The sequence below is a fragment of the Strongylocentrotus purpuratus genome, unplaced genomic scaffold, assembly GCF_000002235.5.
Source record: "Strongylocentrotus purpuratus isolate Spur 01 unplaced genomic scaffold, Spur_5.0 spur5_scaffold_9, whole genome shotgun sequence".
NCBI lineage: Eukaryota > Metazoa > Echinodermata > Echinoidea > Camarodonta > Strongylocentrotidae > Strongylocentrotus > Strongylocentrotus purpuratus.
In genome coordinates, this window is record NW_022145615.1 from 8,205,940 (window position 1) to 8,220,009 (window position 14,070).

At 39.6% G+C, this 14,070-nt stretch overlaps 2 protein-coding genes across 2 annotated transcripts; one reads left to right on the forward strand and one right to left on the reverse strand.

Moving 5' to 3' along the window:
* Positions 1 to 11: 11 nt before the first annotated feature.
* LOC100893671 (UDP-glucuronosyltransferase 2C1-like) lies at positions 12 to 5,079 on the reverse strand. Its single transcript, XM_011681414.2, has 2 exons — positions 5,000 to 5,079; positions 12 to 3,360 (listed from the first exon to the last, which is right to left on the reverse strand). The coding sequence occupies exons 1-2, from the start codon at positions 5,012 to 5,014 to the stop codon at positions 1,762 to 1,764; spliced, it is 1,614 nt and encodes a 537-aa protein (XP_011679716.1). The 5' UTR covers positions 5,015 to 5,079; the 3' UTR covers positions 12 to 1,761.
* A 4,771-nt stretch (positions 5,080 to 9,850) lies between these two features.
* On the forward strand, positions 9,851 to 13,859 carry LOC115920680. The gene is made up of 2 exons (XM_030977082.1): positions 9,851 to 10,478; positions 13,768 to 13,859. The coding sequence occupies exons 1-2, from the start codon at positions 9,851 to 9,853 to the stop codon at positions 13,857 to 13,859; spliced, it is 720 nt and encodes a 239-aa protein (XP_030832942.1).
* The last annotated feature ends 211 nt before the right edge of the window (positions 13,860 to 14,070 follow it).

Sequence of the window (14,070 nt, forward strand, 5' to 3'; positions counted from 1 at the left end):
TTTATGCAAAAACATGATTCTTTCTAAAGGAAGTTTCGATTTTACACTGCTCCACAAGATTTTACTGTCCGCGCCAGAATATGAATGATTACATTTTTAGATTGGGTAAATCTTCCCCACTGTGATTCCATTACATTCCATGTATTTGCCATGACTAAACCATTATCATGTGCACATATTAGCAAATCTCAGATCAAATAAATGCTTATGATTAAATACCATTGTTCAAATAAACCCTCTCTTAGAATAATGATTATTTTGTGAGAGTAATGCATTTTGAAGTATAGATGTGCCAACGGCGTGTGATGTATGAAACCAAGGGAACAAGGACGAGATACTTCCGCTGTTTTCCTAGTCACAGGCTTTTCATGAAATAGAGAGAACATCTTCCTTTTCTTTCGTAGGTGAGGGAGTTTGCCAGACATTGATTACTTCAAATACGAGTGTCCATATGAGGTAATGACCATTTTTTATTCAGCTTTTCATCTTTTTTCTGTTGAAAATAAATTAAAAATATTAAATCCAATCCAATCCCGATCCTAAATTTTCAAGAGTGACACTATTTAGTCGCCTTTCGGGCGCTCATGAGACTAAAGCAGTGACAATGCCGTAAACCGTGTCCATGATTCATCTGGAAAAGACTGGGGTATTCCCCCCCCCCCCCCCCCTCCCACTCCGGGGTTCGGTGAAACCGCATTCGTGTTCCCAAAATCTTCGGTAAAGGGTACTTTTCACGCAACAAAGTCCGGCCCGCAATACACAAAACTCCGGCCCGTATTGCCATCGGAGATAGGGGTGTTTTCAAAGGGAGGGAACATGCATACGCGTATCCTAAATAACACTGAGTGTGGGGAGGGGGTATTGGCCGGTTGTAAGCGACGTAGAATAAGTAGCAAGTCACATGCGCGGAAGTACTACGAAAGACCTTTAGGTGCACTGGATAGAAGCAGCGAATTCTCTATCACCTACAAGTTCATCTAAATTTGGTCCAAATGGATTTTTGCATGCCATGTTCAAACGAATATCGCTCAGTGAAGCATGTATGGACTAATGTCATCAATGCATCGTGTGAAACCACATTACTTCTAGTTCATGAAAAGCAAGGAATCATATTCCTACAGCTCTTAATTTGTTTGACAATACCCATTTTTTTTTTTTGGGGGGGGGGTTTCTTTTTGTTTCTTCTTAGACGCACTGTATATTAGTCTTGAAATAGAAACGGTAAAATAATATTCATCAATTCCATAATAAAACTGATGTATGCAATATGACACAGAAAGATTATCCGTGTGGTATATAAAAGACTGTTTAGGGATACTATCCGAATTCGTCAGAAATCACGTGTACTTGCAGACCATTAGATGGAAACTACGAAGAGATAAGTAGATAGAACTAATCAGAGTTCAAAAGCAATACATCGTGGATGCCCAGCAATCAAAACAAATAAACAACAAATTAAACGAAAAAAAAAAAGAGTAAAAGACAAAAAAGCAATAACAACAACAACAACAGAAACAAAAAACCATCAAGGCATACAATTAAAGCATATATTCAGCGCTGAAAAAAAGGAAGCAATTAAACAGAGCTGAAGAGTTAGTTACCTGACAGGGCTTCGAGATGCCCAGAAAAAGACCCCCCCCCCAAAAAAAAAACAAAAAAACAAAACAAAACAAAACAAAACAAAACAAAACAAACTTATCCATTGACATATTTGACTGGGTTTTCAGTGCTAACGACGATTCACGATGATGTTCTCTCAAACTATTCAGTCTTTGGTTTCTTAGAAAACTTACAAACTCTGGAACGTACCAGCATGCAACACTTAACAACAATATAAACAAAGAAGATCACAACAACTGAAATGAAGGAAACGACATCTATAAGGTAGTACTGGAAGATACTCAAGGTGTGTACAGGTATCTCAAGATTGTCCGTGCCATGTTTGATTGCGTGATCAATCCAAAATGCTGCCCTCTCAGCTGGTCTCATTGGTCGATCTTGGAAAGTGGATGACATCCGTTTTGCTGTATTCGAATAGGTTGCGTTCGTCGTAACATCATGCAGCGCGTCATACAGATTTTCTTCAGTTAGAAAACCTTTGTCCAATTTCAAGCCCAAACCGTGGTGCACGATTCTTGGTGCAACGTCATACTGGTCACCATAGATAGGCATTACAACTACTGGAACACCGTGATAGATGGCTTCATAATAACTATTATGACCTCCATGGAAGAAGAGAGCTCTTGTTTGGGGATGGCCTAGGATGTCGTTCTGGGGCAACCAGGGTAATATCTTGATATTTGCAGGAATCGGAAATGGAGGTGGGGTCTTCAGAAGCCAAATTACTCTTTGGGGCAATCTGTCGAACGCTTCTGCAAAAATTCTAATCACATGGAGATTAGAGTCGTCTAGGATAAGGAAAGATCCAAATGAACAGATGATGATTCCGTCATCGCCTGACCCTTGGATAAAGTCCTCTATGTTTGCAGGTAGTTTTTCTGCTGCCCTTGTTGTAAGACCACCAACCGGTATGACGTTCGGGGCGAGAGCGCATGGGAACTCTCCGACAAAATCGCTATTGACTAACCACAGTTTAGAGTTCGTCAGAAGCTCCAATGGATCTGGTATGCCAAACCTCAATGTCAACTCGTTATATGGAGCATAAAAGTATGGACCTAAAATTGTTATAAGTGTGTAAACCAGCGAGTTTATGACTCGTTCCTTGAAGTTCATCTTGTTGGAGTAAGATGTCATCATGCTTGGTATATACCCTGGGTGAAAAACTGATCCCTGACTTGATGTCACCAGGCAGGTATTAGGGTATGGAAAAATCACAAAGTATGGTAGATCAAGCAACTCGCCGACCATTGCACCGCACACCCACGTTGAGTCGAACAAGACTACTGAGAAATTGGCAGCCCGAAGACGTCCAATTAAGGCTTCGTCCTCCAGTAAAGCCCTGCAGTCATTTAGTCGAGCCTCTTGCAACACGGAATGTATGGACAGTTGAAGTTTAAAGTCACTTGCCGATACGAGTTTACTCAAGTTGGCGAACATGTCGTGAACTGCTTGCGTCGGAATTGGATGCTTGAAGACTTCCCAATTAAACATGTGACCATACCGGCTGCTTCTGGCATGATTCTCAAACGCACTACCGAGGAGAAAGGTGACGTTGTAGCCCCGGTGAATGAGCTGTTCCCCAATGGCCGCTGATAAGTAGAAATGACTCCCTTTCCCAATCATCGGGTTTACTAGTACGTTATTTGCCGTAGTGTAGCTGATGACAAACATGACAATGAATAAACTACCCAGGAGTACACTTCGTGGCTGCGCCATGCGATCATCCATGCTGTCGTGATTCTGTGGGAAAAATGAATAATACAAATCGACTTTTAATGACCTATCCTGGTTTGAAATTATTTGTTTTCTATAAAAAAAATATTACCATTGAAACAAGAAATCGTGAGGTGTGGCGATATACGCATTTGTCAAAGGATTGTGCTTGAGGTATTTAAAGAGGAAGTCAACTTGTGGTAAAGGTGTAGAATTAATCGTGAGCTTCCTTTTTTGTCGTTGTTATTTCCGGTGAATGAATGTTATTCTTGAATGTACCATGAAGAGGCTTCATCCCTAAATAATCATATTATCAAAAGACAGTAAGAAACAGCTGACAATTTTGGATCAAATGTTCATGCGACATGCAAGTACGCACATTGTTTAGTGTACTGTTTTTAAATCTAAACAAATGGTAAGAGAGGAACAAATTTCACCTTTTACACAAATATTCTGACTTTCCTTTGGATTTTCCTGGATTTTCCCGGATACTATCGTCTTTCGATTCTCAGATACCTTCCCTCTCTTTTCCCCACTCTCGTTGTTTGTTTTTTGTCCTCTTTCTCTCACTATAGTTGATTGGCTTTATTTAATAATTCATCACGTTTAACACTTAAAACATTACACGTTTCCATGAAGTTTTTAAAAAAGCTGAGGACGATCTCTTCACATATAAATTAAAATAACCACATATACAGTTCGGGGTTACAGGTTGACTTAGCGTATGATAATTAAAAACTTAAACAAATTAATCCAATATGTTTCCACCAGAAAAAGCAAAAACAATTACTGTTAAGCTACATATAACTACGTTGATGGAGAACATAGTTTCTGCAGGTTGGAATGTGAAAAAGATGACAAGACAAGCTCTCCGAATGTATCATCCCAGCATCAGTGACATCACATGGCTAATGTAGACTCCACGTGTAATGTCTAGTATTATCTAATGTTCATTTGATATTGAAAGTAAATCATCTGATGACTTCCCCACCCGTTAAAGTCATTGTCTATTCCATGCAGCAGTATAGTAATCAACCTTGACTTCCGCCAATGCCTACTGATGATTATCGCCCTACTATTGTACATGTATAGTAAAGTTGAAACGTTTTAACGAGACTGGTATTAACTATACACGGGGGATTATAATGTGTTATTGTACGGTCATATTTAGAGGTAGTAACTCTGGCTCCATAGGTCTGGTTATCTTTCTCAACTTCACACCGATATTGAAATCAGAGTGTACTCGTCAGCTTGGAAGCATATCACAGTTGAAATGGCCACCGAAAGGGACCGTTCTTCAAATCCCATCATATTTTTGGGGAAAAGAGATTTTGAATACAACAAAAAAAGAGATCCAAAATCATTTGTGTGTGAAATCATAAGTATCCCTTTCTGGGTGAATTGCATATTATTTTCAGCAAGCCTCTGAGTATTTTTCTCTTTCTATCTACCTAACGATATTCATTTATCCTCAATGATAAACGTTTGTTAATCGCTTTCAGACAGTTTCTTGCACAATACAGTAATTAAACATGGCAAGTATCAACTTTATAATCAAGCATCCAGAACATATCAACCCTGTTTGGTTCTACACAGATTTACACAGTGCGCTTTATAGTAGACACGTACATGTTTAATTGTATAATGAAGGATGATACTGACTCACCCTATTCGGGAACATAACGTGTACAAATCGGCAGATCTAGACTCAATACAGGTGGGCGAACAACTGAAGCACTACCAGAAAGAATCGAGCATCACACATATGGTATTCATATTACTCATGCAGCACTGCCGAACTTATTATAATAACACAGCTATTCATATTTACTCTGCACAATACATCCTTTCACGCTCTGATGGGCAATTTCAAAGCAATCCGCATTATAAGGTAGCTATTTACCTATTCAGAGCGATATGGATTATTAATGCTTGGAGCAATTTCTTTTTTTTTATTTTTTAGAAATGAATGCGCCCATAGTTTGGATAATCCATCCATATTTAAGAGCAGAGTCTCTTTTATATGATACCGAATTTATCATGATATTTCGAACCATGAATGCCTATTATTACCTAAGGGGGGACCCTTAATTTTTTAATTTTGTTTTGACATGGGGTGTTGTAAAAAAAAAAAATCGGTGTCAACATGTTCAGGGGACCTCCCTGCACAACTTACAGATGGACTACCTTGAAAATGTGCTGACAAAAATAATACTGGCGGCCCCTTTATCAAAATGGTCGCCATGTATAACAAGTGTTAAACTATTTCGAAGATTATTTTTTCAACAGAACCCCATGGCATAGTAATCAACCTTGACTTCCGACAAGGCCTACTGTGGACTATCGCCCTACTATTGTACAGTAAAGTTGGAAAGTTTTAACGAGACTGGTATTAACTATACACGGGGGAAGGGGGTTATAATGTGCTATATTGTACGGGCATATTGGAGGTAGTAACTCTGGCTCTAGGTCTGGCTATCTTTCTCAACTTCACACCGATATCAAACGCAGCGTTTATCTGTCAGCACTCGGATTTGAGTGCATGTATTCACCTTTGTCTTCCTTCTTCTTGTTTTGAATGGTGCTAATATACATGCACACAAAGCGGCATTTGTCCTCTCCTTTTTTTGGGGGGGGGGGGGTGGGGTAGGGAGGGTAAGAGTAAACAAATTGTTTTGTTAAAGTCCTATCTTGTCAATGATTATAGTTGATTGCATAGTGATTCATACATTGTTATACCTCACTATTTTGTATTCTTACAATTTCTGTAAAGTCACATGGATTGGAAAAGAAGACATTCGGGTTTAGTTATCAAGTTCATCTTTTTCTTTTCCCGGCATCCATATGACTCTCTTCCAAATGTACTCTTGTTTTGTATTCACAGATTTGTTGTTGTTGTCTTTACCGAATAAATAATAATAACGATACTAATAATAATTAAACAAAATGTATAGGGCTCTTCAGTAAGTTTACATTTTGACATGAGCTAAAATGGCAATTTTGGGTGGCTAGGCTAGGGCTATCTTCTTCTTTAAAAACATTAAAATATTATAGTGAGATGAAAAATAAAATATATCGAGAAGATGCTATCTTCTACTGTCAGAGAATGCAGTTTCAAAAAAAATGAATGATATATCTTTCTTAGTTACCGTTGCTATTATAATAATATGCCTAGCAACTGATATATAATATGTTTTCAGAAACGAAATTAGGATATCGGTCAATAATAATAATAATCTTTTAAAGTCCACTCCAAATGTTATTAAGTTAAACCGAAAATTGAAATTCTTTTAGCCAAACTGATCGTGAGCCCGGCAGCCAATGAACAGCGCCAGATCGACGTTGCTCTATCCCTTAATTTTGAACACCAAACGAGGTAGCAGCAACTCCCGTCTTTTAATGTCTTTTGGTATAACGCGGTCGGGGTTCGAACCCACGACCTCCCAGTTGTGAGGCGGACGCTCTATTAACTGAGCCAACACACTGGTAATACATATGATAAGACCCGATTCAAAGTGACAGACTTGATTAGCAGACTAAAACAAAGTGCATGGTGCGGTTCAGAGCTTTCACCATACCCCTACCTCCCATTAAATGCCCCCTCTCAATTGAAAGCAAGATCGATTTTGTGATGGGGGCAATTTGTTGTGAAGGGTATGGTGTGTGTTGAAAAGTGATGCAGGCTGTCGGTTGATTGATACATAAAATGAGATCTGGATCCAGGTGAAAGTCTTGATTTTCAGTCTGAATCATGAAGAGAATGGATGATAGGGTTCAGAAAATTCGCACCCTACCCCCTTTTGTGCCCCCTTCCTTTTTCTCTTTCTCCCTCTCTCTCTCTCTCTCTCTCTCTCAATAATACCTAAAATAAGACCTGATTCAAAGTGACAGAAATGATTAGCAGACTGAAACATAGTGCATGGTGTGGTTCAGAACATTCACCATACCCCCTACCTCCCATTAAATACCCCTCTCAATTAAAAGCAAGGTACATTTTGAGAAGGGGGCAATTTGGCAACATCCAAACCAAACATGATTTTTTAATGAGTTGAGAATAAATCGGAAGCAAAGTTCAGAACGTGAAAAGTGATGTAGGCTGTTGGTTGAGTGATGCATAGAATAAGATCTGGATCCAAATGAAAGTATTCTTTTTCAGTCTGGATCATAAAGAGAATGGATGATGAGGTTCACGATTTCGCACCCTTCCCCTTCTGTGATCACCCCCCTCTTTCTTTCTCTTTCTCTCTCCTGGAACAAAATGTGTGCAAAGTAATATTTGTAAATTATATTGCAATTTAAAAGTTAAAAGTGTAATTAAAATGTAATGCATAGAAACATGTTTGTCAATGTCTTTCATTTTCCTCCCCTGGTTCCGAAAAGGACCTAAATCCTTTGTTTTGTATAATAAATTCATTAACCTGCCATGTGTAAGATAATAAGACACCTGGATTTAAATGATAGACTGGTATCACTTTCTAAAACCTAGATGCTTGAATGTTGGAATAAGAACTTGCACCCGCATCCTCCTCCTATTGTCTATTCTGCGGTGGGCTTGGGGTCCAGCTCCATGGTTATTTCGAACGTATCGATACTTGGGCAATCATCACCTCATATCCAGACAGCAAGGTGCTAGAATCACTTCATATCCGAGTAGCGGCTAGCTGTTTGAATACATCTTAAATCCAATTATAAATATCTTGATAACCAGACAGGCGATCGGCTTGTAAAATTCACGGGGTTGCTGACTGACCTAAACATTTATAATTATTATTGCAACATGAGCTAAATCAAGGATTTTGTTACAGAATCCGAGACAGAGAAACATAATCCTTTTAAAAGGATTGGGTAACTTTGCCTTAGATTCTAAATGGAATCCTGGATTTAGCTCATGCTGCAATCATAATTACAAACCCCCCCCCCCCCAAAGGACAATTACCCCAAGGACAATTCCCCCCCCCTGAAAAATACCACCCGAGGAAAACTACTCCCGAGGACAATTACACCGAGGAAAATTCCCCACCGAGGACAACTACCCCCCAAGGACAACTACCCCCGAGGACAATTTCCCCCGAGGACAATAACCCCCGAGGATAATTACCCCCGAGGACAATTACCCCCTTCGAGGACAACTACCCCCGAGGACAATTACCCCAGAGGACAACTACCCCCACAGGACAACTACCCCGAGGACAATTACCCCCCGAGGACAATTACCCCCCGAGGACAATTACCCCTCGAGGACAATTACCCCCTCGAGGACGACTACCCCCGAGGACAATTACCCCAGAGGACAACTACCCCCCGAGGACAGCTACCCACTGAGAATAATTACCCCCGAGGATAATTACCCCATCGAGGACAACTACCCCCGAGGATAATTACCCCCGAGGACAACTACCCCCTCAGGACAACTACCCCGCAAAACAACTACCCTAGAGGACAACTACCCCCTCAGGACAACTACCCCCGAGGACAATTATCCCCCAAGGACAATTACCCCATCGAGGACAACTACCCCCGATGATTATTACCCCCGAGGACAATTACCCCCTCCAGGACAACTACCCCCGAGGATAATTGCCCCAGAGGACAACTACCCCCCCCCCCGAGGACAACTACCCCCGAGGATAATTACCCCCGAGGACAATTACCCCATCGAGGACAACTACCCCCGAGGATAATTACCCCCGAGGACAACTACCCCCTCAGGAAAACTACCCCCGCAGGACAACTACCCCAGAGGACAACTACCCCCCGAGGACAATTACCCCCGAGGACAATTACCCTATCAAGGACAACTACCCCCGAGGATAATTACCCCCGAGGACAACTACCCCCTCAGGACAACTACCCCCGCAGGACAACTACCCCCTCAGGACAATTACCCCCGAGGACAATTACCCCATCGAGGACAACTACCCCTGAGGACAATTACCCCCTCGAGGACAACTACCCCACGAGGACAACTACCCTCGAGGACAATTACCCCCCGAGGAAAACTACCCCCCGAGGACAACTTCCCCGAGGACAATTACCCCCCCCCCCCCGAGGATAATTACCCCAGAGGACAATTACTCCCGAGGACAATTACCTCCTCGAGGACAACTACCCCCGAGGACAATTACCCCAGAGGACAACTACCCCTTCAGGACAACTACCCCCGCAGCACAACTACCCCTGAGGACAATTACCCAAGAGGACAACTATACCCCACGAGGACAATTAACCTCGAGGACAGCTACCCCTGTTGGAAAATCAGGATTCAATAGCGTGGAATGCACTTTCAAAGATCACCCTTGACGCTAATTTAGAAATAGATTTTTCTAAAGCCTTTGATCGTGTCAACCACAATATAGTGATTCGCAAAGTATTCACGTATGGTGTCAATGAAGCAGTTCTTCAGACCGCGACCAGCTTCTTAACTGATCGCACCCAGGCTGTTAGAGTTGGCTCTTGTATCTCCGAGGAAAGGCATTTGACGTGCGGAGTTCCGCAGGGAACAAAACTAGGCCCGTTGATGTTCCTAGCTCTGGTGAATGATGCCGCACATGATATCGAGCATCATTGGAAATATGTTGACGACCTAAGCCTTCTCGAGATTCGCACGACATCGGCACCACCGAAACTACAGGACCATCTTGACGAATTAGAAAATTGGAGTAAAGACAATGACATGAAATTCAATACCACCAAGAGCAATGCCATGTCTGTCAACTTCACGAAACGTACCATCAACACTCCTTGTTTGCGTCTCAATGATGAGCCTCTGAAAACAACGGAATCCCAGAAAATACTGGGCGTGCACTTACAATCCAATCTCAAGTGGGACAAACAAGTTGGTGATATGGTATCAAGAGCGGGAAAGCGAGTATTTATGATAAGTCGTCTTCGAAAGGCATCCATCCCAAGTTGTGACTTAGTCAACATCTACTCATCCTACATACGTCCTATTTTGGAGTATTCATCTCCCCTTTGGTCCCCAAGCATCACTGCAAATCAGTACAATGATATTGAGAAAATCCAGAAACGTGTCTGCCGCATCATTATGAAGGACCAGTATGTTTCTTACGACCATGCTCTAGAGCACCTCTCCATCTGTCGTATGTCGGAGCGTCATGAACAACTACTGGATTCCTTTGCTCGAAGTCTGTTGAAATCTCCCCGGCATCGTGATCTTCTCCCTCCCTTACGTAGCGATATGTCCTCTCGTCGCCTACGCTCTTCACATCTTCTCAATACCCCTTCTGTCGGACTACCCGGTATTATTCTTCAACGATACCTACTATTGTTAGACTGCTTAATTCACCTTGAATCTTTGAACTAAAACTAACAATGATCGAGTCAACAAAAAAATGTATTTGATTATATTCCAACATGCATTTTCATCTACTGATTGCTACTTTCGTATCTCTTCTTCTATGTGCAATATCAATTAATAACAGAACTTGAGAATTTGTCAATCGATGTGAAGTAGCCTATTTACTTGTTAATATTTAACTTTGTCGATGTCAGCATTACATCTTTATCATTACTATATTTAATTCGTTCAAGGTTTCTTCACTTTATACTCTCTGATGTAATATTAAGTTGCCAATTTCGCTGAATTCAGGACCATCACCTTGTTAATATTTATCTTTGTCGATGTCAACATTACATCTTCATCATCACTACATTTAATTCATTTAAGGTTTTTTCACTTTCACAAATTTGCCAATTTCGCTTAATTCAGGAACATCACCTTGTTTAACCAATATTGAAACTTAGCTTTAATATTTTATTTTTTATCGTATTTTATCTGTATAAACATCTAAATATTATCCCACCTACGTATCACTGTTGCAATAAACTTGTAAATTGTTAATTATCAACTTTCTATCTCATGTAAAACCAATGACAATCTTATATCATCAATGAAATTGTAAATCGTACTTAAATATACACAATATTTGTTAAGTGTTCTATATATTTTAATGTGTTATCAATGCAATGTTATGCCATGTACTTTTTACTCTGTAAATTGAACAATTTCAGCTTTTAGCTGCATGTCCAATGATTTTTATCTCAATAAACCAATACAATACAATACAATTTAGGTAATTGTCCAGCGCTTCTTAAAATGCATAGAGCAGCATTATTTTTACCTTTTGTTAGTCACGGTTCCCTCTTAAGAAGTTTCTCCCAAATCCCAAAGTCTTCACAGACTATTTTTTGTTCGCATGACTCTGGCACTCGGCAAGTACAATATACACACGTATGGACACATTTAAGAATAAAAAGGGAGAAGACATTTTTAAAATGGTAAAAAAGTTAGTTTGTAATCAACACACTAGAAAATATAGGATTTTCCGGCCAAATTCGCGAGTTTGTCATTCGAATTCATTTACTTTGCATTTAAGATAGCGCAGATCAGCTTTGCCATGCCAATTATCATTCAATTTTTCCGATTTTGTATGTAATTTAGGTTTTTGGTCGAAGGATTTCATAGATCTGTCATTCAATTTAGAAACTGCTCAACTAGCATTCAAATTAATCGTCACTTGTCGAGGCGTCATTTTTATCATTCAAATTAACACCTGTCATTCGTATTCGAATTATGTTTATTCAAGTTATGAATGTTAGGGGGAAGAAATGCAACACACATTTACAGTTTTTTTTAAAAATGCAATTAAATACATGATTTGCCATTGGGGTCTTTTCTGTTATGCAATTTATTAATTTTGAGGAAAAACCATATGTTTGTAGTCAGACATTAGGTAAAGAAGGGGTGAAATCAAGGGAAATGGCATCTTTGAATGGACATGTTAATATACCCCGGAAAAGTAGGGATACAAAAACACCTACCCCAGTCACAATATTATACCCTTCCATCATAATGAAATTGTGATAAATTTATGATGAAACACAAGACAAACAACTTCCTTACATGAAAATTTACACAAATATTGAGACTATCAAGTCCGTAGATGTAAGTCTTTTTTTTAAGCAATCAAATTTAAAGGCTGATGAATATCTGATAAATCTAAAAGCTTATAAAGATTATAAATGCAAGAAAATGAAATAGGATGAAATACACATGAAAAACGATCTTGAAAGAAAAAGAACGAGCTATAAAATGATATAGAAATGTATATTGACCATTAATTTTAGTGCACAAAGTGCTAATTTGAATGCTACAAATGAATTAGAATGCTAAAAGTACACCGTCGCGATGTCAGAAAATCGTGTTGCGCTAAATCAAATGACCAAATAGCGGAAGAAGCACTTTGTTCATTAATTTGAATGAAACATACATAGATTCTAACGAAAACTTCATAGATTTGAAATCTAGAAAAAGGAATATAAACCCGAGATATACCCGACAGCACTAAAACCGTCGAATTTGAACGCAAGACAAATTAATTTTACTGACAAACTCGCGAATTTGGCCGGGAAATCCTATATTTAAATAACAATAATAATAATTCGTCCGTATAAAAATAGCGTATTTGAGGACCGCAGGCCCTCTCAATGCGCTTTAATACCGAGATATATTATATATTACCCCGGTTATTATTACTCGCACACAATGTATGCACATTATCCACTCCCTGGGGAGCATTCCAGCCAGTCTCCATTTTACAAGCGCCACTTGCTAATCAAACCACATTTACTTTCGCATCCTACCGGGTACCCATTTAACACCTGGGTGGAGAGTGGCAAATGTAGATCAATGTCTGTATACGCGCACCTTGCCGCCGAACGTACATGAATAAAAAATGAGATATTCGATCATTACCTTGATACACGAATATGATGATATTCGGGCCTCTCGTTGCCCTCATTTATCATTTTTTTTCAATGTAATGAGTGTGGTAACAATGTAATCACGAAATAAAAGATAGAATATATATTCGGGCACCTTACTGTCAAAATATTGTCAACGAGCGAAGAAGAAAGACACTATATTATCTTTAAAATGATGATGAATTACCAGAGAGCGGATATTTATTTTCTTTTGACACGGCACCGTACATTTAAACTTGAAGGCAATTTCTATTCTAAAAAAATTACCGTACAAGAAACCATATTACACTTCAGCATGACAACAGAAATATATAAAGATAACGAGAAGAAAACCTTAATTTTTTATCACGGATGAGGGCCCAGTATAGATACAAAGAAAATACACGATCAGCTGATTAAAAATGTTACAGAGGATGCATAAATGAAATCTTACATCCTAATTTTATTTGTTGTGTCATTTGTTGGTGAGAAAAGCTGTAATGCGTACTCATCTGCGCACAATGCCTTGTTTAATTAAACACGGAATGTATTGACAATTCAAGTTTGACGTCACTAACCGATATCAGTTTACTCAAGTTGGTGGACATGTCGTGGACTGCTTGCGTCGGAATTGGATGCTTGACGACTTCCCAATTAAACATGTGACCATAGCGGCTGCTTCTGGCATGATTCTCAAACGCACTACCGAGGAGAAAGGTGACGTTGTAGCCCCGGTGAATGAGCTGTTCTCCAATGGCCGCTGATAGGTAAAAATGGCTCCCTTTCCCAATCATCGGGTTTATCAATATTTTCTCAGCTACCCCATAGCCGCTGATGAAAATCACAAGAAAAAATCCACCGGAAAAGATGACCCTTCTCAAGCAACAAGCCGTCATATTTTGTTTGAGGTAAAGCAAACACTGTATTGGAAGAAGATAAAACATATAATCGTCATGGTTTCATATAATATTAAGA